Source organism: Hypanus sabinus, chromosome 12 (assembly GCF_030144855.1).
Source record: "Hypanus sabinus isolate sHypSab1 chromosome 12, sHypSab1.hap1, whole genome shotgun sequence".
Lineage (NCBI taxonomy): Eukaryota > Metazoa > Chordata > Chondrichthyes > Myliobatiformes > Dasyatidae > Hypanus > Hypanus sabinus.
Genome location: NC_082717.1, coordinates 34,850,466 through 34,877,110, shown reverse-complemented (window position 1 = coordinate 34,877,110; position 26,645 = coordinate 34,850,466). Strand labels below are relative to the sequence as shown.

Here is a 26,645-nt window from a genome sequence, read left to right as displayed (position 1 = left end):
TAAGTATGATTATCAGAACTCTTTGCTTTTAGCACTGTGATGTCATTAAATTTAGAGCTAAGATATAAAACTTTCTTGTAGATTTTAATCTGGGATTTAGTAAAAATCTTTAAATGTTATTGTCCTATTATTTGCAAAGTAGAATTTATTGATGTATAATCTTATTCATATATCTGAATCCAGAGTGATGTCATCCGTAAACCACAGGGTCGAATTGAGCTCAATGTCTCAAATCATATTGTCAGATGTGATGGAAAGCAGACAATTCAGGTTAGTGTTCTGCGGTTTATTTGCCAAAGACAGCACCCGTTTCAGTTATTGAATACCAAGTACAGGTTGTCTCCCCCTTATCTGAAATTTCAAAATCTGAAAACCTCTGAAGTCTGAATTTTTTTGAGCGCTGGAATGATATCACAAATGGAAAATTCCAGAAGATGCTGGGAAGGTTCTCAGGCAATGTGTAGCACAGACAGTTGTGAGAAGTGACAGAGGTTAATGGAAAATAGAAATATGAAGAGATCTATCATGTATGATCAGCATTGGAGTAAACATATGCTGCTTACCTGTATGCTGATCATGAAACAAGAAAAGACCTATCCCAACAAACTTAAAATTGAGGGTAATTGCGAATATTCAGCAGGCCGATTGCAGAAATTTAAGAAAAGGCATGGCATAGAATATTTAAAACATCTATTGATCGTGAAAATCTAGCACCAGAACAAGTCTACAATGCAGATTGTTTTTATACCTTACATAAACCTAGAAAAATGTAAAATACAGATACAAATACAGTACAATGTGTTGTAAACTTTTAATCAAAACACAGCATCATAGTTGGAGACTGAAAGCCTGTTGTTGTTCAACAGCTGATTCAGTTATTCTCCCGATGCTTTTGTTACCCTGCACACATTATATTTTCATTATATTAAAAATATATATTAATCTTTACTGTTCAGTACATATGTGCAAAAGAAAGACTCCTTACCAGTAGCACATAAATTCAGAGTTGGAAATTATGACTACCCTTATTATTTATTCCAAAATCCAAAACACTTTTGGCCCCAAGCATTTCCGATAAGATGCTCAACCCGTAATTGATTTTGCATTGAATTTACTTTCAATAAACTTCCTGATTGCAATTGCTATCTTTTCCAAAGGTTTCCGAGTCCGTGTCCATATAATTAGTAGTCTAATCATTTATCCAACTACAAAGACTCCTGATGGCTGGTGATAATGAGTGTGTAATGCTTTCCAAGCTTATTACAGAGAAAAAGACCTACTACTTGACTGCAGATTCTCCTAATATTCTCGAGGAATGGATTCGGGTTTTACAGAATGTTTTGCGCATTCAAGCTGCCAGCCCCCTCTACACACAGCCAGACATCAAGCCATCGATTGAAGGTTTACTAACTAAGGTAATGATTCAATAGTTAGTTATTAGTTAGCACTGGTGTACTACGGGAATTTACAGTTCATAGAAATTGCGATTCTTACGAATAATCAGCATCAGGTTTATTATCTCTGACCTATGTCGTGAAATTTGGTGTTTAGCCGCAGTGATAAAGTGCATGACATAAAAATTTCTATAATTTAAAAATACTCAGAGTGAATGCTCAGGCTCCTGTACCTCCTCCCTGGTGGTAGAAAAAAAATTCTGAGCTCTTCAAAAGGTGGTGCCTGAAGAAGACGACATCCATCATTGACCTTCATCATCCAGGATATGCCCTTTTCTCATTGCTGCCATGAGAGAGGAGATTCATGAGTCTGAAAACGTGCTCTCAATGTTTTAAGAACAGCCTCTTCCTCTCCACCATCAGGTTTCTGAATAGTACATGAACCAATGGACACTCCCTCCTAATTTGCTCACTTCTTGCACTGTCAATTTTTTTATTTCTCTTGTAACTTATACTAATTCTTTTATGTATTGCACTGTACTGCTGCAGAACAATACATTTTACAATATACATCAGTGATAATGACCTTGATTCTGGTGAGGGCCTTTAATAACAAATGCCACCCGTTTGAGTTCTTGAAGATGGTAGCAGAGAGAGTTGTGCCCATGATGGAATTGGCAGAAGTCTACAATTCTCTTCAGCCTTCCTGTGATCCTGTGCATCGGAGACTCCGTATCTGGTGATGCAATCAGTCAGATTCCTCTCCACCGTATATCTGCAGAAATTTGAGTCTTTGGTGATGTACCAAATATCCTCATTACGTGGTGTTTGAGATACGCCTAGCCACACAATCGTGTGTTGAGATCTTATTGTACTGTGTCCTGGTATTACTTATATTTTGAAGTTTAAAGTGTATGTTTATTTACATGTTGTGCAACTGTGTAGTTCATATTTATATAAATTTTAAAAAGAGATGTATGATTGAATAATCAATCACACAAAAATTTCAAGATATTTCAAGAATGACACAGTCGCCTGATAAACAAAATATTCTTCTAATGTAATCTAACTTAAATCTTATAAACATCTCTTCTAAGGGGATAGGTTTCTCACTATTCAAGCCTCTCACAATATTGTATACCTAATTCAGTTTTCCATTCCAAAGAAAACACACTCAGCCTATCAGTCTCTCTTCAGAGTTGGAGTGCTCTATCTAGACAGCATCCTGGTGGATCTCCTTTGCAACTTCTGCAGTAGAATCACATTCTTGCTATGGTGCAGCAACCAGAACTGCACACAGTACTCCAGCTGTGATCTGACCAATAGTTACACTGTAACCTCCATGCTCTTGTATTCTCTGCTGTACCTCATGAAAGTTTGCACCTGTTATGCCTTCTCCTCATCACCTTATCCATCTTCAGGGATCCATGGACAAGAACACCAAAACTCCTATATTCCTCAGCACCCCCTAAGCTCTTACCATCCATTTTGTATATCCTAGCTGTATTCATGTGCACTTTATGCAGTCCTGGGTAGGTCTGTAGTCTAGTGTAGTTTTTTCTCTGTGTTTTTTTACGTAGTTCAGTCTAGTTTTTGTACTGTGTCATGTAACAGCATGGTCCTAAGAAAACATCTAATTTTTGCTATGTACTGTACCAGCAGTTACGGTCGAAATGACAATAAAAGTGACTTGACTTGACTTGAAAATGCATCACCTCATACCTTTCAGGCTTAAATTCCATCCGCCATACTCAGCCATTGCCAACAGATGTTTATAATACATATATTTGTATTCTGCGACTTCTGGTGTCTATAAAGTCAGATCCCAGTTTTGACTTCAGAAAATTAGAAAATTTTTGGCAGGAACAGGCCATTCAGCCCAAAAAACCCTTGCGAAATTCTCATTCACATACTATGTTGAAATAACTATCGAGTTTAGATTTGAAAGTCTCTCAACTACACAATTAGGTAGTTTGTTCCATGTTTCCTCAACTTGCTGTGTAAAGAATTGCTTCCTGATGTTTGTCTGAAATCTCCCTTTAACCAGTCTTCATCTATGGCCCCGTGTCCTTGATGATGGATTAATTTTGCAGTAGCAGCTTATACGCTTAATGATTTTGAACATTTCTATCATGTTTCCTCCCATTCTACATCTACTTAAGCTAAAAAGATTTAATTATTTCATTCCTTCTTCATAGCACATTCAGCCTTTTTAGCTGAAACTGACCTCACTTTCTAAAATCTCTAAGTCACTTAGAACAACCTTATTTTTCTCTGTACTTACTGGCATACCGCTAACATCTTCGCAGGTGAGTATGGGTATCTGCTATATCCTTCTCTACATAATTTAACACCCCACTATTGTTCCTAATGCATTTATCTTCTTCCTTGCCCTTTCTGTTACTATTAAAGTATTGAAATAATCTCTTGGGGTCAATCTTAATGTTATCAGCAATATCCTTCTCAACCTGCCTTTTGGCAATCCGACTTTCTCTCTTGACTATAGCTCTCATATTTTCATATGCCCTATGGTTAACATCATTACTCTTTTTTCTGTACTCCTTATATAGTTGTCTTTTCTTCAATAATTTTTATGTAGGTCTTTATTCATCCACGTAGTTGATCTATTATTTTTGTTGCTTCTCCCGACCTTGGGTATGAACATTTCCTGCACTGCATGTATTACCCCTTTAAGTCCACTCCATTGTTCCTCAACTGACTCAATGTCAAGCGGATCCTTTCAGTTTACCTTCTGAAGTCTTTGCCGCTTCTGTACAAATTTGCCTTTCTGAAATTCAATTTAATGGCTTTGCTTTTCACTGATATACTCTCCCAAAAAAACTTCGACTAACTGTGTTATGATCACATATTCCTAAAGGCTCAACAACTTCTATACTCAAAGTTCTATCCTGATTGTTACAGACAGGCCTCCCCTTTTGTTAGTGTGAAATCAATTTCCAGAAATCCATTAGTCACTGGGTTCTCCCACTCAATATTTGGGAAATTAAAGTCACCCATAACTGTAACATCACCTTCAGAACTTGCTTTTTTTAATATTCTGATAGAGTTGTTTGTTAAAATCACTATTGGCATAAGTGAGTCTATAATGTACATCCAATGTTGTTCCTTTATCCTTATAGTTTTCAATTCTCACCCAGATATCTTCACTAAGTCTCGATTCATCTCCTATCACAAGCAGCCTCATGTTTAAATTCTCTCATCTTTCAGGTGAAGCACGGTTACTCCAAGAGAGTCTGGTGCGCAATTGTTGGGAAGGTCCTTTATTATTTCCGCAATCAGGAAAATAAGGTAAACTACAAATATTAAATGACTGGATCCTTTCCAAATTGTGCACTTTGTCTTCCAATGCCCTTTTTTCACCTTCCTGAGTGTTGAATGTTGTAGTCTGTGAATACATCATTTTAATGTTCCACTTTCAAACATTACACTAGTTACTTTTTTATTTCCATCCATTAATGGAGAAATGCCTCATTTACGTGCCGCCCCTCCAAATATATTACTTAAATGCTGAGCTCATTGTGTTGTCTCTGTGTTCGTGCTTAAATGATTGATAAAAGGCCATAAGACATAGGAGCAGAATTAGGCCATCTGGCCCATCGAGTCTGCTCCACCATTCAATCATGGCTGATCCTTTTTTTCTCCTCCTCAACCCCATTTCCTGGCCTTCCCCACCCCCCCCCGTAACCTTTGATGTCGTGTCCAATCAAGAACCTATCAATCTCTGCCTTAAAAACACCCAGTGGCCTGGCCTCCACAGCTGCGTGTGGCAACAAATTCCACAAATTCACCACCCTCTGGCTAAAGAAATTTCTCTGCATCTCTGTTTTGAATGGATGCCCCTCTATCTGGAGGCTGTGCCCTCTTGTCCTAGACTCTCCCACAATGGGAAACATCCTTTCCACATCTAGGTCTTTCAACTTCCAAAAGATTTCAATGAGATCTCCCCTCATCCTTCTAAATTCCAGCGAACACATATATCTTAATTAAAAGTGGTCATTTGTGATTTTTTTTTAAATTGCAAAACAATGAAACATGTTCCACCTTAAGCACCCTTTGACAATATAAAACTCTAATACACCAGTCACATACTAGTGAATTTGGTGATAATTTGTGCTGTCTGCTGAAGTAAATTTAATAGACTGGTAATGTGCTGTACATTAATAGCAATAATCAGTAGCTTTATCTACAACATGATATATTGCTTATATTCAAGTTTCCTTTAGGTCAGATTAATTTGATGGAAGCAACAGTTGAAGAAGTGGACAGATCATGTGATTCAGATGAAGACTATGAAACCAGTAGTCAGAGCCTGCTCTCTACGCACTATACAATTGCCATTCATCCCAAAAACCAGGGACCTACCTACCTCCTCATAGGCTCTAAACATGAAAAGGTATGTTTACAATTATAAACAGGAGAAAGTCTGCAGATGCTGGAAATCCAAAGCAACACACACAAAATGCTGGAGGAACTCAGCAGGCCAGGCAGCGTCTATGGAAATGAGTAAATTGTCAACGTATTGGGCCAAGATCCTTCTTCAGGACTTAAGGGTCTTGGACTGAAAATTCGACTGTTTATTTATTTCCATAGATGCTACCAGACCTGCTGAGTTCCTCCTGTATATTGTGTGTGTTGCTTTATGTTTACAATTATTTAGTATACCTCTGTAGTGTATCTGTAAGGAGATTTATATTAGGGATTAGAAGCCTCCAGTTTATACACAATATGATGCTACAGGCAGAAGTTCCCATTTGCTTCAAGAAGGCAACTATTATACCAGTGCCTAAGAAGAATAGTGTGCGTTGCCTTAATGACTGTCGCCCGGTAGCACTCACATCTACAGTGATGAAATGCTTTGAGAAGTTGGTCATGACTAGACTGAACTCCATTCTCAGCAAGGACCTGGACCCATTGCAATTTACCTCAACAGGTCAACGGCAGATGCAATCTCAATGGCTCTCCACACGGCTTTAGACCACCAAGGCAATACAAACATCTACGTCAGGATGCTGTTCATCGACTATAGCTCAGCATTTAATACCATCATTCCCACAATCCTGATTGAAAAGTTAAAGAACCTGGGCCTCAGTGCCTCCCTCTGCAATTGGATCCTTGATTTACTCACCGGAAGACCACAATCTGTGCGAATTGGTGATAATATCTTCTCCACGCTGACGATTAACACTGGTGCACCTCAGGGGTTTATGCTTAGTCCACTGCTCTACTCTCTATATACACAGGGCCAGGCATAGCTCAAATGCCATCTATAAATTTGCTGATGATACAACTATTTTTGGTAGAATCTCGGGTGGTGACGAGAGGGCATACAGGAGTGAGATATGCCAACTAGTGGAGGAGTGCCGGAGCAACAACCTTGCACTCAACGTCAGTAAGACAAAGGAGCTGATTGTGGACTTCAGGAAGGGTAAGACGAAGGAACACATACCAATCCTCATAGAGGGATCAAAAGTGGAGAGAGTGAGCAGTTTCAAGTTCCTGGGTGTCAAGATCTCTGAGGACCTAACCTGGTCCCAGCATATCGATGTAGTTATAAAGAAGGCAAGTCAGTAACTATACTTCATTAGGAGTTTGAAGAGATTTGGTATATCAACAAATACATTCAAAAACTTCTATAGATGTACTATGAAGAGCATTCTGACAGGCTGCATCACTGTCAGCTATTGGGGAGGGGGGAAACTACTGCACATGACCAGAAGAAGCTGCAGAGGGTTGTAAATTTAGTCGGCTCCATCTTGGGTACTAGCCTACAACATACCCAGGACATCTTCAAGGAGCAGTGTCTCAGAAAGGCAGTGTCCATTATTAAGGACCTCCAGCACTCAGGGCATGCCCTTTTCTCACTGTTACCATCAGGTAGGAGATACAGAAGCCTGAAGGTACACTGTCAGCAATTCAGGAACAGCTTCTTCCCCTCTGCCATCCGATTCCTAAATGGGTATTGAACCCTTGAACACAACCACACTTTTTAAGTAAATATTATTTCTGTTTTTTGCACGATTTTTAATCGTATGTATACTGTAATTGAGTTACTTACTTATTTCTTTCTTTCTTCTATTTTATGTATTACATTGAACTGCTAAAGCTAAGTTAACAATTTTAATGACACATGCCGACGATAATAAACCTGATTCTGAGTTTGAGGACTCCTTTGACCTTGGGGTTGCCCCAAAAGATTTGTAGCTAATTGACTATTATCATGTAGGAAACTTAGCAATGACTTTGCACACAGTAAAGTCCGGCAAGTAGCTATGAATCAAGTGTACAGATCATATTTTTTGGTTATTCATTAAATAATGCTGCATAAGGAAGTGTAAGAACTACTTTGTTCCTCATTGTACAATCCTTGGAATCCTTTTCCATCAACCTGAGCGTTGATGGGTTTAATATGTAATGTTTCTTGCTGAAACCACTAGCCACAAAGTCCTCTCTCAATAGGGCAGTGAAAGGCAAAGGCAAATGTTGTGCTGTAATGCAAAGTGATGGCTGTTGCTGTTAATATTAAAGAAACTTTGCTGCAAGATCCTGCATTCAGAATGACATGAATTTTGCCTTTCCCAATATTAGAGGGATTGGATCCCTGTTCCAGATGACAGCTGGTGACCAACACAATGAACGATCACAATCTCATCTATACCTAATAATGTGGCCACTGAGTGTATGTTTATGGTCTTCTGCTGTGACCCACCCCCTTCAAGGTTCAACTCTTCTCACACCATCAAGGCTTCCTGGTAGCTCAAACCAGTTTGGCAACTCTTTGAATACTCTCATTAATAAAATGTTCTCACCTACAGAACTGCCCCTCACTGGATGTTTCTTGTTTCTTGCACTATTCTTTGTAAATTGTTGTGCGTGAAAATCCTAGATCAGCAGTTTCTGAGACTCAAACCACGCCACCTGACACCAAGAATCATTCCACAGCTAAAGTCACCCAGATCACATTTCTTCCCCATTCTGATGTTTTATCTGAACAACAACTGAACCTCACGACCACGTCTGTATCCCCTTATGCATTCAGTTTCTGCTGCATGATTGGCTGATCAGCTGTATTCAGTCTCTGCCATGTGATTGGCTGATTAGCTGTTCGCGGGTGGACAACTGAAGTGGCCACCAAGTGTACTCAACTTTTAATTTACTTTTTAAACATTTCAGAAACACGAAACAAAGATTGGAGCATAACATGAGATTTGATACCATCTCCCCGCCAATTCAAGGCGATATCTCTTGGAAGTCATAGGGCAGTTGCTTCAACTTTGTAATGTAATTGAATAATATTAGACAGGTGCATGGGTACAAAAAGTTTAGAGGAATACTGGACAAATGCAGGCAAATGGGATCAGCTCAGGTAGGCACCTTGTCTGGCATGGACAAGTTAAGCCAAAGGGCCTATTTCGAATTTTTTTAGGCTTTTTAAAGGCTATTTTAAAGTTTTTACAGTGTGTAGTCTTTAAATGTCTAATCATTAACTGATTGTACAGGAGAAGACTGCAAATCCATGCACCCTGAAAGAGCAGTGACTCACAATTTCATTTGCATTTCATTCTTCATTTACATGAGTGCACTCCAGATTGTGCTGTCAGTCTTTAGGTATAACAACATATAAAATAAAAATTAATGGTGGCAAGACGGCACCAGTGAACCATGGTGATGTTCTGACAGACACTTACAAAACTTTTAGATTACTAACTTTTTTGAGTTATTAATGAAGTGTCCACTAAGTCAGATTCAAACTCTTTTGAATTACTCTCACTACATTCCGCACAATGTAACTTCCATTGAAACAACATACTTTTGTAATGACTTAATGAATTACAGATGTCACAATCTTCTCAAGGACACAGCAGACTTATCTCTCAAGCAAGCAGACCTGGCACCTTTAAGTGGATGAAGGTTCATCGCCAAGACTGGAAGTGAGACGTAAGGGGAGCCATGCTGAAACACGGAGGAATGAGATCCCCTCTACCCAGTAGCTTGTTAGCAAATGTGCAGTTGCTGGAGAACAAGTTTGAAGACCTGAGGTCAAGGGAGACATGATGAATTGTTGTGTTCCGTGTTTTAGCAAGACATGGCTAACTCCAAGCATGCCAGATTTGGTGATCGGACGCAAAGGCTTTTTGATACACAGTATGGACCGAACTGCTGCTTTGGAAAAGGCACGAGTGGTGGGGGGTGGGGGGGAGGGTTACATAATGAACTCTCTGTGGTGCTCTGATGTTTCAATTTTGTCACACTCATGTTCCCCCGATGTAGAACACCTAACGATCAAGTGCTGACCATTCTATTAAAGAGAGTTCTCTGTGATCCTGATCACAGTTTACCTTGTAATCAGGCACTTGTGATACTGCTGCTGCGGTCACCAAGTAAGAAATAGTCCATCCCAACACATTTCAAATTATAGGCGGGGACCAACTGGGCGTCTTTGAAGAAATCCCTGCCAATTACCATCAGCATATAACCTGTAACACCAGAGGTCCCAGCACACTATTTCACTGCCTGCTGCTCCATGCTGAGACTGCATTTCAGGAAATATCAACACCTGGCTGCCCTTCTCCTCCTGCATACAGGCAGAGCCTAAAGAGCAAGGCTCCAGAGATGAGGAAAACAAACAAATGATCGCGGAAGGCAGAGGAGATTGCTTCGTGTTGGTGAACTGGGCAGTTTTCAAGGGCTCATGAGAAGATCTGAATGAATAAACCATGGTTGTCACGGACTTCATAAGAACAGTCATAGATTAATGTATCCCCACAAAATCATTCAGAAATGAAGCAGAAGCCCTGGATGATCCACAATCTGCTGAGGGCCAGATCAGAGGTATTCAGGTCTGGTGACCAAGTGAAAACAAGAGGTCAATGTACAATCGCCAAAAATTTTTTTGGAAGAATGGGCAAAAAAGTGGCAGATGGAATACAGTGTTGGGAAATGTATAATAATACAATAGTGCATACTATTATCTAAAAGGGGAGAAGGTCCAAACATCAGAGGAGCGGAGGGACTTAGGAGTCCTCATGCAAAACTCCCCGAGGTTTAATTTACAGGTTGAATCTGTGGTAAAGAAGGTAAATGCAATGTTCGCATTTATCTCAAGGGGAATAGCATATAAAAGCAAGGAGATAATGCTAAGGTAATGCAATAGTCAGACTGCACTTGGAGTATTGCCAATCATTTTGGGCATTATATCTCAGGATGTGTTGTCCTTGTAGAGAGTCCAGAGGAGGTTCACGAGGATGATTTCAGGAATGAAGGGGTTAACATATGAGGATCATTTGGCAACTTTGGGCCTGTACTCACTGGAATTTAGAAGAATGCAGGGGGAGGGGGATCTCATTGAGACCAACCAAATTTTAAAAGGACCAAATAGGGTGGATGTGGAGAGGATGTTTCCTGTGGTGCAGTTTTCCAGAACTAGAGGGCACAGCCTGAAAATTGACGGGCGACCCTTTAGAACAGAGGTAAGGAGGAATTTTTTTAGTCAGAGAGTAGTGAATCTGTGGAATGCTCTGCCACAGACTCGATTGAAGGCCGTCCGTAGGTACATTTAAGGTAGAAGTTGATAGTTTCCTGATCAGTCAGGGCATCGAAGGATATGGCAAGAAGGCAGATGTATGGGGTTGAGTGGGATCCGGGATCAGCCATGATTGAATGACAGAGAAGGCTCATTAGGCTGAATGGCCTATTTCTGCTCTTATGTCTTATGGTCTTACAGTCTAAAGCCATCTCACAGGCGAAGTGGCAATTCCAGACTAAACTTAAATCAACAGCTGTGGTAGAGCTTGAATGCTATTACTTCTTACAAAGTGACAACAAATAACATAGATAACAACAGGGCTTTACTTCCAAATCAGCTCAATGGCCTTTATGCTCGTTTTTGACCGTCAAAACATGGAGGAACCTTCACGAACTCGCACAGCCCCCATTGACCCTATGATTTCAGTCTCCAAGGCTGACAAAAGAGCGTTGTTCAGGAGGATGAACCAATGGAAACTATCTGGTCCAGATGGGGCTCCTGGCCGAGTACTAAAGATCTGTGCTGATCAGCTGGCTGGCGTGTTCACCAAAATCTTTAACCTGTCACTCCAGAAGTCTATGGTGCCCAAATGCTTTAAACAGACTTTAATTATACCAGTGCGCAAGAAGAATGTGGTAACCTGCCTCGGTGACTATCATCCGGTAGCACTTATGATGAAGTGCTTTGAGAGGTTGGTGATGAAACATATAAACTCCTGCCTGTGAAGTGACTTGGATCCACTCCAATTTGCCTACTTTACAACAGGTCAGTCGCATATGCCATTTCATTGGCTCTTCATTCAACCCTTGAACATCTGGATAGTGAAGATCCATACATCAGGATGTTCTGTATTGACTACAGCTCAGCATTCAATAGTATCCTCCCTTCAAAACTAATCAATAAGCTCCAAGCCTCAATACCTCCTTGTGCAATTGGATCCTGGATTTCCTCACTTCCAGACCCCAGTCAGTTCAGATTGGCAACATCTTCATTAGCACAGGTGCACAACAAGGCCATGTGATTAAGTGCACCACAAGGTTACAAGCTCTACTCACTTTATACATACTACTATAAGGCTAAGCACAACTCCTATGCCATATTTAAGTTTGATGACACCATAGTCATTGCCAAAATTGAAGGTGGTGACAAATCAGCATAAAGAAGTGAGATTGAAAATCTGGCCAAATGGTGCCACAACAACAGCCTCTCACTCAATGTCAGCAAGACCAAGGAGCTGATTATTGACTTCAGCAGGAGGAAACCATTGGTCCATGAGCCAGTCGTCACTGGGGAATCAGAGGTGGAGTGGGTCAGTAACTTCAAATTCCTCAGCGGTATCATTTCAGAGGGCTAGCCCCAGGCCCAGCACGTAAACACAGAAAGCAAGGCAACATCTCTACTTCCTTAGAAGCTTGTGAAAATTCAGCATGACATCTAAAGCTTTGACAAATTTCTATAGATGTATGTATATTGACTGGTTGCATGACTGCCTGGGAGGTTAAACACCAATACCTTTGAACGGAAAATCCTACACAAAGTAGTGGATATGGCCCAGTCCATCATGTGGTCAGGCCCTCCCTACCATTTGGTGCACATCTATACAGAGTGCTGTTGCTGGAAAGCAGCATCCATCATCAGGGACCCCCACCTGCTCTCCTCTCACTACTGCCATCAGGAAGAAGGTACAGGAGCCTCAAGACTCAATATTACCAGGTTCAGGAACAGTTACTACCCCTCAACCATCAGGCTTTTGAATCAGTAGAGATACCTTGACTCAACCTCACTTACCACATCTCTAAAATGTTCCCACAGCCTATTAACTCACTTTCAAGGACTTTTCCTCTCATGTTCTTGATATTTATTGCTCGCTAATTTATCATAACTATATATTTTTTACTTTTGAACTTGCAGTTTGTTGTCTTTTGCACATTGGTTGTGCGTTTGTCCTGTGGTGTACAGTCCTTCATTAACTCTGTTACGGTTCTTGTATTGACTCAGTATGCCCACACGAAAATGCATCTCAGGGTTCATATGGTGACTGATATGTACTTTGATAAATAGATTTACTTTGAACGTAGAACTTTGCAGTTTTATTCATCACTGCACCAAAGTTTGTGTTTGACCTGACTCAGAATATTCTCCTGACCAAAGCAGACACCCACACATGTGAACATTAAGACAATTGATTATTTACTCTCATCAAAGTTAAACTTGAATTTAAGGAATGCCCTATAGTTAGCCAGTTACAGAATCCATATGAATTTTATCAGGACTTGGATTAATCATTGTTGCTTTAATGTGGTTTGCTTTTTTCAAGGACACCTGGTTTTACCAACTAATTGTAGCTTCAGGTTGCACTGATATAAATGTGGGAACTGAATTTGAACAACTGGTCGGCAACCTGCTGAATGCAGACAATGATTTATGTAAGTCTAATTGACTATTTCAGATGTATATAAAATATAACATTATGTTTGAATGGTATGTCTAGCATAGTGAAAATATCCATTCTATCAAATTCTACCTCATTTTAAAAGTCTTTTCATAAGGTTATAAAGCATTCTTGATGTGGTTTGAACTGAAGAAAAGGCATCTATATTTCATCCCAACAACCTTCTGCCTTCTCAATCACAACCTCCTGTGCTGTAACAACTGATTATTAGACATTAAGTAATTGAATTTTGTATTCCAGATGTATTCCAACCCAGATTCTTGAGGGGACTACTCATCCCTATATCATGTAGTATTTTAAATGATCTGCTTTGAAAGTTACTTCATGTAACTATTTAATTTGGTATTATTGAAGATTATCCAAAACAGTAGTATCATCTGAAATGGAAAAACTATAGTTGGATTGCACTAGATTTGCAGATTTTCCTTTCCAGGTAATACATGGCCAGCCATTTCTTCCACATTTTCATTTTTTCTATCCACAGACAGCTCAGAAATTGTCCCAGCTCATCTTCACTCAGCCTGGAGAGGCTATGCTCACCAAGATCAAACTTAAGATCAGTTACAGAAATTATAGGCACAAACACCCATTCACTATGTCAAAGATGAGTGGAAAGTAAAGTCAAAATTTTAAAATGATCCTTTTTGAGGTCTATTTCATAAGGTCACATTGGATGAAAACTGCAGTCACCGAATGTTTAGCTTAACTTGTATAACCCAACATGAGCCATGATCCTCTTCCTATCTCTCTTCCACTTAAATCCATTCCTTTCTTTCTTCTCTGCTTATTGAGCCTTCACTGCAATGCATCAATATTATTTGTAGCCCCCACCCAGTAAGTTCCACAACCTCATTATTCTTTGAATAAACTAATTACTTCTGAATTTCCATTTGGATATATTTGACAATATCTCTAGTTACTATATATTCTCCACAAGAAGAAACATTCTCTTCATCCATTCTATCAAAAGCATACCTCATTTTAAAAGTCTTTCATAAGGTTATCATTTAGTCCTATTTTCTCAAGAGAAAAAAGAGCTAGTCTGTTCATTCTATCCTGATATTGGTAACCCTGTATTTTCTGATATGATCCAGAATCCCTTTGTTCCTCTAGTCACGTGAACTTCCACCCTCTAAGTAATAAGGGACCTCCTTGTCCTTCCTCCTAAAAGTTAACACCTCACGTGTATTGATACTATCGATTTCACATGCTGACTTTGGTGACTTCAGCAATACTGAAGTAGCTTCAGAGGCATCAAACTACTCCTGTGCATTTAGTGAGAAACTTAGTGCAAGCCTTACAAGTGAAATTTCATTCACAAAGCATGTCTTTCTATGTACAAACATCTGACGTAAGAATTCTCATTTTCCAATGATTTGGGAATGAGGTATTGCCAAGACAAAGTTTTTATGTGTGTAAATGTATCAGTACGTTCATACGTTACTTACTGTTGATCTGAACAATGATTTAGAATTTTAACATGCAGACATAAATGTTATGAAAAAGGATCTAGTGCTCTCCCCGCGTATGTAATGAATAAAGTCTTCTTGGGATTCCAGCCTTGTACATTTATCGATTATAACCTACATTTCGATGACAAGCTTCATCATCTTCTACAGGGTTAACGCATGGGCATGTCTAGTTCAGTGGTACTTATACCCCCGTAGTTCATCCCTCCTGATAGGTTATTCTTCAACCGCTCTCTCACCTTGTTTGCGATCAAGTTCCAGTTCTTACTTAGAGAGAGAATTTCGTCTTTGTTAAAATTCTTCTCCTCTAGTTTTATTTCAATGGCTTCCTTTATTAGACAGTCCCAAAAGCCAATGTTGCGGCACAGTAGTTTTGTGCCGTCAAAGTCAATCCTATGGCCTTTGTGAATGCAGTGTTTTGCTACTGCCAGTTTTTCTGAGTAACCCAAACAGATACGCCTCCTGTGCTCCTTGATGCGGGTTTCCACCGTGCATCCCATCTGGCTGATATACGCTGCTCTGCGTTCACAGGGAATCCTGTAACCGCCAGCCGACCTGAGTCCCAGGTCATCCTTGAACCACATAAGGTGTGATTTAAGCTTCCCTACAAGTTTGTGGATGGTATTAATCCGGTATTTCTTCAGGACCCTGTTGATCCTTCCAGAAAGCAGTGAACTATAGGGAAGACAGGCGGTGGCGACTGCTTTTTCTTTCAGCCCAATTGATTTCCCTCATTTTGTAGCCACTCTGTAGGAACATCGTGTGTAATCAACTTATTTAATTGGGGGAAAGCTCTCCAGGTCTGAAATAGTTTTCACATGATTAATCAAAGTAGGAAGAACCACTCTACATTGGGAGGCGTGATGGTGGCTGTTACTTTTGAGGTATTAGTCCGTGTGATGCCAATACACGCCATGTCCAAAGCTACCATCCAGTTTCCGTCGTATTGGAATGTCCAGGCACAGGAGGCAACCATTCTTCTCCATCTCCGTCATAAATTGAATGTTTGGATGTATACTGTTCAGATAGTCGTGGAACTGTTGGTTTGCCTGGAGTCCATGAGGCCAAACTATGAAGATGTCATTGATACTTCTGAAGAAGCATTTGCGGCGTGAGGGCAATGAACTCCAGAGCCCTCTCCTCAAAGTCCCCCATTTAGTAATTAGGTACAGCCAGTGACAAGGGCAATCCCATGGCCACTCTGTCTATTTGTTCACAGTAGTTCCCCTTGTAGAGGAAGTACATCAATGTAAGGGTGATTTCAAAAAGTTCAGTGGTACCCTTATCAAAACTTAACTGCAGGAGGACTGAGCTGTCCTTAATGGAAACACTCATGAACTGACCATTATGTTCTCCAGGTTCAGCTGGATGTTGGTTATTGTTTTAACGAAATCAGTCGAATTTGTGATGTAATGCTGACAAACCCCAACAAAGTGAGAAACTTGGTCATTAAATGGTTGATAAAGGAAGACATTTAGCAACTAAATGTTTAGCAAGGTAATAAGTTGGAGAATCTATTCCACAGAAGATAATCCTTGGGGTGGGGGGAGGGTGATGGGGAGACCCTCTTTGTGTATCTTAGGGAGCCCGTAATACCTTGGTGGCACCAGTGCCTGAGGCAGAAGTGTCTTGCAGATGTCTGCTGGCAGTCTGGATTTCTTCCGTAAGGCAAAGATCATCCTGACAGTCGAATCTGTGGGATCCTGCAATAAAACTCTGTAGGTGGGATTGTCCAGAATCCATAGGACTTTGCTGTGGTATTCCTTGGAAGACATTAGGACTGCTGTATTTCCTTCGTCCACTGGTAAAATCATGATGGATGGGTTTCACCATAATGCCTGGAGGGCCAGCCGCTCTCCTTTTGTAATGCTCAGTTTTGGCAAAATGCCTCATTTTAGGGCCATCCAGACCTCTATCCTTACCTCCTCCGCGGTAGTTTTCGGATTTCTTGCTCTACTCCGCCAGTGTAGTCCTGATAAGGTATAGCACTGGGGACCAGAGCGAAGTTTAGCCCCTTGGTGAGGATCAATCTAGTCACCTTGTTGATGTTTGCCCAGTTTGATTTGATGACAGTCCTTTTTGGGTCCAATAGTGGGATGGCTGCATTTTGTTAGGATGGTTTGTTGTATTTCCTGACCTGCTTCACAGTGTTTCTTCATGGAACTAGTTCACCTTGGACAGCAGGGCACCTGTCGATGTACTCCCAATCACTAGGAGACAGTCCCAGGTGAAGAGACAGTAGTCTGTTCGCATTGATATCCAGACTGGATCTAATGTAATGGACACACTCCCTAATCAACGCTTGGCTTAGCTCATCACAGAATGCATTTAACCGCCAGAGAAACCACAGCTGAATGCAACCTCACGAACGTAAGGTTGATGGCCTTGCTCCGTGTCTCAGAAGGAAGGCTAAAAAAACAAAGCAACAAATATTGCAGTGAACTTTCTCCCTGGAGAGGTAAGTGAAAGAGGATCTAGTGCCTGTGAATGCAGAGCAACCTATATCTGCCATATGGGACACTTGGTGGAAACCCTCATCACCTGGAAGCTATTGAAATAAAACTAAAGGAAAAGAATTTTAATAAAGATGAAAGTTTTTGCTCTAAGAACTGGAATTCGATTGTAAAAATGGTGGGAAAGCTGAAACCTGATTGGATGAGGGCTAACCAATCAGGAAGAATGGCTTATAGGGGTATAAATGCCACCAGACTAGACATGCCCAGGCATCATCCCTGATGAAGGTGGCAGAGTTTGTCATTGAAATGTCGATCATAATATCTGTACCCGGCTGGGAGCTGGTTTACTTGTCGTAACTGTTATTGTTTTAACTTGCATTTATTTAGTTCTAAGGTTGATTTCTTTGTGTTTTCTCTTTTCAGCCTCTCAGATCTGGATGCACCCTACTCTGTGCTACTGTAAAGATGGGATAACATCTCCCCTTACCACACTGCCTTCTGCAGCACTGCAAACTGAAGCACTCAAACTGTTTAAGGTAACTTTCACTCGTAAAGTGAAGAACAATGGGACATAACTTCCATTCAGAGTAATAGTGAGAACAACAAAGCTCACTGCTATTTACCCCAAGATGCCACAACATCTTCAAGAGAGGGCAAACTCAATGTTGAACACAAAAATCCTAATGTCACTGCTGGCCATCTCCTTTATTAGCTTTGTGAAGTTACCACCTCAATGGATAAGAAGTGTCTGTATTTGTATAGAAGACATATATTGAAATTGCTACTATTTTTACCATCTTAGTGTATATAACAGCTGAAAAGGCAAGTGTTATGCCACATTCCTTCAGGCTTTGGAAATTGCTCATCAAAATGATTGAACAATATTAGATTAGACCAGCATTCATTGTTTGGAGGGGGGGGGGATCCTATTTTTTAATTTCCCTCTTTTGTTTTCTTTAGTTTAAAACAACCTTTAGTTTACATACCCAATTCTTAAGATCATAATGTACTGTCTGTCATCTTTCCAGATTAATTATTGTGCAGACTATACCCTTGCTGTGAGGGTTATCTGAGTTTCTTCTGACATCCTGTATTTCCTTTCTTAGGGACTTTCTTCCCCATTTTCTGGTGTGCTTTGGCTTCCTGTAGGAACTTTTAAGGTTTCCTCAGAACTAAATTGTTCAATGACTCTTGAGCTGCAAACCCCAAGTTGAGAAGCACGTTACCACATTACTTCATCACTCCTAGGTCCAGCTGAACATATAGTTCGTGAGATAGTTTAGTCTCAAATGTTGGCTACTTTTATGCTTTGACTAAACTCCAACAGAAATGGCCCCAACATCCACCATCTGTTGGAAAATAAAATGCTTGTTTTACTCTCCAGACTTCCCAGTTATTCATCAACGTTGCTATTGATGCCCCTGCCATTGACTATCATGTATCACTGGCTCAGAGTGCTTTACAAGTGTGTCTCACACATAAAGATCTTCAGAATGAGATCTACTGCCAATTAATCAAGCAAACAAGAAAGCTACAAGCCCAGAAACAGGCCGGAACACTGCAGGTACGTGAAGAATTTTCTGTAAAGCTGTGCATTATTTAGTTATAAGTTGAATCAAATTATTATTTAGATGAGAATAAAATAAGTGAAATGACATGTCGGTTAAAACTCACTAAATCTGTGAGGTGCTGCTTCTCTCATTATACTTGTGAATTGTTTACATATTGGGTTATGGTTGAAATGATCTTTGAAACGAGACCTATAATAGTGAATTGCTTATAAATATTTGTAGAATATACTGTTTAAAATAATAAATAAGAATTAGCAGGGTAAACTGTGAAGTAGTTTCATTTCGCGTGGGTTATAATAATTTTTTGTCTATTTTAGGGATGGCAGTTGTTGGCTCTATGCATTGGACTTTTTCTTCCTCAGCATCCTTTTCTCTGGTTACTCAGAGGTCATCTACAGCAGAATGCAGATCCTAGGTATGCACTACAAAAAGAAATGGTCAATAATATGTTGTCTTAATAATGTTGAGATTAATAACACTGATCAGTATTTCTGCATGAATATCATAGCAACTTCAAACAAGAGAAGTATAGTGAAATGCAGAAATCCAGAAACTAATGCTCCACTCCATTCTCAGCTTCACAAAAGCAATGTCCCCACATTAAACTGCATTGAATGGCATAGTCATTGTATCTGTGCAACAAATAATGGCTAAACTCTCAATACAAAACCTGATCTTCAGTCTACATTCTGCTCTAATATGCCAGGTGCTCATTTCTGCCAGACAGTATTTCTAGGAGTGTAAATAAACTAAATGTTGTAGAATCATAGAGCAATATAGCATGGATACAAGCCCTTCAGCCCAACAAGTCCATGCCGACCATGGTGCCCACCCATCCAATCCCAATATTCTCCGTTCAGCCCATATTCCTCCAAGTCTTGCCCCTGTGTGTATCTACCCATGTCCTTTTTAAATGTACCCACCTCAACCACTTACAATGGCAGCTTGTTCTATCTACACTATCCTCTGTAAAGGTTGCCTCTCAAATCCCTTTTAAATCTTACTCTAAATCTTTGCCCCCTGGTTTTGAGCACTCTACTCTGTGAAAAGACTGCTATCATTTAACTTTATCAATGCCCCTCATGATTATATACATCTCTACAAGGTCACCTGTCGTTCTCCTACACTGCAAGGAATAAAGGCGTAGCCTGGCCAAGCTCTCCTTATGACTCAGGCCCTTTGGTCCTAGCAACATCTTCATAGATCTTCATAGATCTTTTCTGCATTCTTTCCAGTTTAAGAAAATCTTTCCTACAACAGGAAATACTGTACACAGTTTTCCAAATGCAACCTCACCAAAGACTGCAACATAATGTCTCAATTCCTGTACTCAATGCCCTGTCTTGTTGGAAATACTAATTTAAAACAAATATCACTTTGAAATTTGCTTTTAGTTTATCTTGAATCTTTTTCACTTTTTTTCCCCCTCTGCACTTGATTTAACCTAGAATTCACCAATAATAATATACACCTCTATTCCACCTTCTTGGAGGAAATCCTTCAATTACTGCTATTAGTGTCTATTATCAGCGCACACTTCGGCAACTTGACATGCAGAAGTTCTAAGAGGGCAAGTCAAACTGATAATGCAAGCTGCCCTATAACAGCAAATTATAGTCCAATGGTTGTTTGCTGAAGTAACAGTGGCTGGAAATGAAATTCTCAGAGCAAACAATCTTGACTTGTATCTTACATTTTAATAACTCTAAAAACTGATCAGAGCAAATGATCACACAGAATCTTTTTTGACATGGGTCCACCACCAACAATCATCACTGCAAGTCGCCTGCCATTCTTGCTGTAACTTATTTAAAATAAAAAGAAAGTGCTGGAAACACTGTTGAATACTCTTCAATAGAACTCTGGAACATAGCATAGCAAGACAGCATAGCAAGCCCTTCGTCTGAGCCAACCACAATCCAGTTCAAACTGACCCCCATCTGCCTACACATGGTCCAAGTCCAGCTATTTCCTGCCCATCCATTTGTCTGAATGCCTCTTCAATGTTGCTGTCTTATCTGCTTGAAACACCTCCCATGGCACTGCCTCCCAGGCATCCTACCACTCTGCAAAATCAAAAACTCGCCTCACAAGGAGAGAGTCCACAGGAATCTGAGAGAGGTAGGTAACACCTCACGAGCCTGATTGAGTTTTTCAGGGAGGTGACAAAAAAAATTGATGAAGGTGGATGTGGTCTATATGGATTTCAGTAAGGCATCTAAAAAGGTTCCCTGTAGTTGGTTCATTCAGAAAGTCATCAAGCATGGGCTCCAGAGAAACTTGGCTACATAGGTTTGGAATTAGCTTGCCCTCAGAAAGCAGAGGGTAGTAGTATTATGCCTGAAGGTTAGTAGTTAGTGGCATTCTGCAGGGGTCTGTTCTATGAACGATTAACTGGGCAAAGAGGCAAGGTTAGTGGGAGAATTAGCATTGCTAACCTGTTCTGTCACAATTCTCTTTTGAGTGATGGACTTTGAGAGGTGACTTGATTGAAGTGTATGAGGGGGAGAGATAGAGTGGACAACCAGCCAGCACTTTTTTCTGGGGTGGTAATGGTCAGAATCAGAGAACATTCATTTAAGCCGAGTGGAGTAAAGTTTAGGGGAAATGTCAGACTAGGTTCTATTTACACACTGTGGTCAGTGCCTGGAATGTGTTGCTAGGGGTAATCATAGAGGCTGACACAATAGAGACATTCAAGAGATTTTTCAATAGGCACATGGAGTGTAAGAAAAATAAAGGGAAGGGTTATGTTGATTATGGACAAGGATTATGGGCTGTGTAGGAGGGAAGGATTATATTGATTATGGACAAGGATTATGTACTGTGTAGGAGGGAAGGGTTATATTGATTATGGACTGTGTACGAGGGAAGGGTTACATTGATTATGGGCTGTGTAGGAGGGAATGGTTATATTGGTTATGGACGAGAATTACAGGCTTTGTAGGAGGAAAGGGTTATTTTGGATTATAGACAAGGATTGTAGACTGTGCAGAGGGCAGTGTTATATTGATTATGGACAAGGATTATGTACTGTGTAGGAGGGAAGTGTTACATTGAATATGGGCTGTGTAGGAGGGAAGGGTTATATTGATCATCGACAAGGATTATAGACTGTGCAGAGGGCAGTGATATATTGATTATGGACAAGGATTATGTACTGTGTAGGAGGGAAGGGTTACATTGATTATGTACTGTGTAGGAGAGAAGGGTTATATTGATTATGGACTGTGTCGGAGGGAAGGGTTACATTGATTATGGGCTGTGTAGGAGGGAAGGGTTATATTGATTATGGACTGTGTACGAGGGAAGGGTTATATTGATTATGTACTGTGTAGGAGGGAAGGGTTACATTGATTATGTACTGTGTCAGAGGGAAGGGTTATATTGATTATGTACTGTGTAGGAGGGAAGGGTTACATTGATTATGTACTGTGTAGGAGAGAAGGGTTATATTGATTATGGACTGTGTACGAGGGAAGGGTTACATTGATTATGTACTGTGTCGGAGGGAAGGGTTATATTGATTATGTACTGTGTCGGAGGGAAGGGTTACATTGATTATGTACTGTGTCGGAGGGAAGGGTTACATTGATTATGTACTGTGTAGGAGGGAAGGGTTACATTGATTATGGACTGTGTCGGAGGGAAGGGTTACATTGATTATGTACTGTGTCGGAGGGAAGGGTTACATTGATTATGTACTGTGTAGGAGGGAAGGGTTATATTGATTATGGACTGTGTAGGAGGGAAGGGTTACATTGATTATGGGCTGTGTAGGAGGGAAGGGTTACATTGATTATGGACTGTGTCGGAGGGAAGGGTTACATTGATTATGTACTGTGTAGGAGGGAAGGGTTACATTGATTATGGGCTGTGTAGGAGGGAAGGGTTACATTGATTATGGACTGTGTACGAGGGAAGGGTTACATTGATTATGTACTGTGTAGGAGGGAAGGGTTACATTGATTATGTACTGTGTAGGAGGGAAGGGTTACATTGATTATGTACTGTGTCGGAGGGAAGGGTTACATTGATTATGGACTGTGTCGGAGGGAAGGGTTACATTGATTATGTACTATGTAGGAGGGAAGGGTTACATTGATTATGTACTGTGTAGGAGGGAAGGGTTATATTCATTATGGACTGTGTCGGAGGGAAGGGTTATATTGATTATGTACTGTGTAGGACGGAAGGGTTACATTGATTATGGACAAGGATTATGTACTATGTAGGAGGGAAAGGTTATATTGGTTATGGACAAATTAAAACCTAATTGTTCTTTTTTCCCAGTTTTAATGAAGGGTCTTCCATTTGAATCCACTAATTCTTCTCCCTCTCCCTCCCCTCCCCCTCCTATTTAAACCATTGATTTATCAAAACATTATAATTCAGCGTTTTTTGCTAATATTCATTACTGAAACGTGGTTTGTTTCACACATTAAAGAATTTAAAGTATGATTTTGTTGTGCTCCACTAACAAATTGCAGAACTGAAGTGGGAAAGTATGCTATTTACTGCCAGCGATCACTGGAGAGAACTCAGAAAAATGGAGGTCGGGAATCAAAACCGTCTAGAATGGAAATCCTATCAATCCTCTTGAGAAATCCCTACCACCACTCACTACCATTCAGCATTCCTGTTCATTTCATGAATGGCACCTACCAGGTGAGCATGTAGCTTGGCGGTATAACTTTCAATGTATAATTATTGCCGCCACTCATTATTTATGGGATGTTAATTGCTCTGGTGCATTCTGTTGAAGCAGAACAAATTGTGGCAATATTTTTTCTTCGTTAGTAGTCAATATTCATTGCAAAAGTTATGGTGCTGAATATTTCAGCTGACTTTTTTAAAAATACTGAATCATTGGAATCTGAAAATAATTTTTCTGATTGTAAGTCTGAAGTTGAATCTAACAATTGCAAATGCTTGAGAAACAGTGTGAATTGAGATGTATCTTAATTTTCAATGAATCCATTGCACAAAACCAAATAATGATCACAACTGCAACATGAGCATCCACAACACACAATAAATAATTTTCAGCCAAAAGTGACAACATGACTTTGTTGAAAGCATTAAAATACTTCTTTTATTTAACATTTTTAACTTTTACAACCTGCATTAGTTATAAAACTTCTGTGTTCTGTGTGTATAGGTGGTTGGATTTGATGCATCCACTACAGTGGAAGAATTTCTACACACTCTGAACCAAGAAACAGGCATGAGGAAACCTGTGCAGTCTGGATTCTTTCTGTACACAGATGATCCTTCAGGAAATGATCAGGAACACTGTCTCCAGGGAAACATAAAGGTAATCATTTAGCAGATCTGAGGTCTTGTGACTAATGTGAATCCATACATATAAACATGTGCACAGCTTAATTATTAAAACCAAAACATGTCGGCATTGCAGAGCAGTGAGGTCAAGAATCTATTGAGGTACAAGTCCGTTCAATAGTTTAGTAACAGTTGGATAGAATATCTGAACAAGATCCCTAACCCTATCATAATTAGTCAGGTCAGGCTGGGGAATGTCTTTCTGGAAGGACTGATAGGAAAGGAGAGTAAGTGTATAAGAAAAAAGGGAACTGTAAAATGAACATTTTAAAATCTACTAATTACTTTAAAAGACAGTTGTTTAAATTATTAACATGTGAAGAAGTAAGTGTAAAGAAAAGCTTAAACAAAATCTGCACATACAAATCTGAAATAAATATGACCTCGTTGGTTTTCTCAGTCTAAGTAATTTTGTTGCCTTGGTTTCCTCACAAGCACACACATACAAACACTCTTGGCTGTCTATTTCCTCCCCATGTCCCTGTTAACCCATCCACCAGATGACAATTGACATCATCTACAATTTGTAGCCGTGGCAACTTCCCCTTTGACCTCTCCATCCAGCCTCACACTCACCGTAACTTTAAACTGATTTGCTTCCAGTTCTCTCAAAGAATCATTAACATTCAAAAATTGACTGACTGAATGTTTGTAGTATTTTCAGTTTCAATACGATATCAAAAACTGTGCTTTGATATCTTGTGCTCACCCTTTTAATATTTGAAATCAACTAGCCTAGTATCTTAAATTTTAGTGAAAGATTTGATCCTCGTACTTTGACTGAACTTGTCCAAGCTTTCTACAAAAATTTGGGGAATGTCTTTATGAAATAAAGGTGTAATTTCAATACATTTTCTTTCTTTCCAAAAAATAGTTTTCATAGATTTATTTTAAAATAAAGAACCACTTTATTAGATACACCTAGACACCTGCTCATAAATGCAAATATCTATTCAGCTAATCATATCACAGCAACTCAATGCATAAACCCATGGAGACATGTTCAAGAGGTTCAGTTGTTGTTCAGACCAAACATCAGAATGGGGAAGAAATGCGATCTGAGTGTCTTTGACCGTGAAATGATTGTTGAAGCCAGATGGGGTGGTTTGAGTATCTCAGAAACTGCTGATCTCCTGGTTTTCATGCACAACAGTTTCTAAAGTTTACAGAGAATGGTGCGTAAAGCAAAAAAAAAATCTAGTATGTGGCAAGTCTGTGGGTGAAAAATGCCTTGTTAATGCGAGAGAAGAATGACCAGACTGGTTCAAGCTGGCAGGAAGGCAACAGTAACTCAAAAAAACTGTGCATTACACAGTAGTGTGTAGAAGAGCTTCTCTGAATGCACAACACTTCGAACCTTGAAGTGGATGGGATACAGCAGCAGAAAACCACACACATACACTCAGTGGCCTCTCTATTTGGTATAGGAGGTACCTAAAAAAAAAAGTGATCCTAGAGTGTATATTCCATTATTTTAAACTAATATTCTCAGTGATTGAGTGATAAGTGATATAAAACCATTCCATTTTACTGATATTTTATACTTCAGAATGAAGTTGTTCCCTAATTACCCTCTCGATTCCAGATTGTCAGAATCAGGCTTATTATCACTGATATATGTCATGAAGGTTGTTGTTTAGCAGCAGCAGTAGAGTACAATACATTAAAAATTACTATATGCTGCAATAAGAAATTTAAAAAAATAAATAAGTAGTGTAAAAAGAGAGCAAGAAATGAGGTAGTGTTCACTGGTTCCTGAACCATTCAGAAATCTGATGGCGGAGGGGAAGAAGCTGTTCCTAAAATGTTGATTGTACATCTTCAGGCTCCTGTACCACGTCCCTGGATATAATGAGAAGAGGGCATGTCCTGGATTGGGGGGGGGGGGGGGGTCCTTAATGATTGATGCCACTTTCTTGAGGCATCGCGCTTTGAAGATGTTGTTGATGGTGGGGGAGGCTAGTGCCCATGTTGGAGCTAACTGAGTTTACAACTGTCTGTGCTGCTCTGCAGCAAATCTCTTTGAGTTGGCACCCCTACACCAGACTCTGATCTGCCAACCAGAATACTCACCACTGTACATCTGTAAAAATTTACTGGAATCTTTGGTGACACACCATATCTGTTCAAATTTCATAAGGTATAGCCCATGGCATACCTTCTTTGTAATTGCATCAATATGTTAGGTCCAGGATAAATATTTGGAGATGTTAACCTCCAGGAACTTGAAATTCCTGACGAAGGGTCTTGGCCCGAAACGTCGACATCGCTTCTCCCTATAGATGCTGTCTGGCCTGCTGTGTTCCACCAGCATTTTGTGTGTGTTGTTTGAATTTCCAGCATCTGCAGATTTCCTTGTGTTTGCACTTGAAACTTATCCTGTTTATCACTGCTGACCCCTTGGTGTGTGTTCTCC

The 26,645-nt window shown here is 39.9% G+C and overlaps 1 protein-coding gene across 1 annotated transcript in view; it reads left to right on the top strand.

The window, feature by feature from the left end:
- LOC132402764 (pleckstrin homology domain-containing family H member 2-like) overlaps nucleotides 1-26,645 on the top strand; it is a 141,735-nt gene that overhangs the window by 76,979 nt on the left and 38,111 nt on the right. The window contains exons 14-23 of the mRNA XM_059985751.1: nucleotides 184-270; nucleotides 1,257-1,415; nucleotides 4,623-4,703; nucleotides 5,629-5,808; nucleotides 13,256-13,364; nucleotides 17,739-17,851; nucleotides 18,700-18,879; nucleotides 19,204-19,301; nucleotides 23,377-23,554; nucleotides 24,048-24,203. Of these exons, the coding sequence (XP_059841734.1) occupies nucleotides 184-270; nucleotides 1,257-1,415; nucleotides 4,623-4,703; nucleotides 5,629-5,808; nucleotides 13,256-13,364; nucleotides 17,739-17,851; nucleotides 18,700-18,879; nucleotides 19,204-19,301; nucleotides 23,377-23,554; nucleotides 24,048-24,203 (1,341 nt within the window). The remainder of the gene's footprint in view (nucleotides 1-183; nucleotides 271-1,256; nucleotides 1,416-4,622; nucleotides 4,704-5,628; nucleotides 5,809-13,255; nucleotides 13,365-17,738; nucleotides 17,852-18,699; nucleotides 18,880-19,203; nucleotides 19,302-23,376; nucleotides 23,555-24,047; nucleotides 24,204-26,645) is intronic.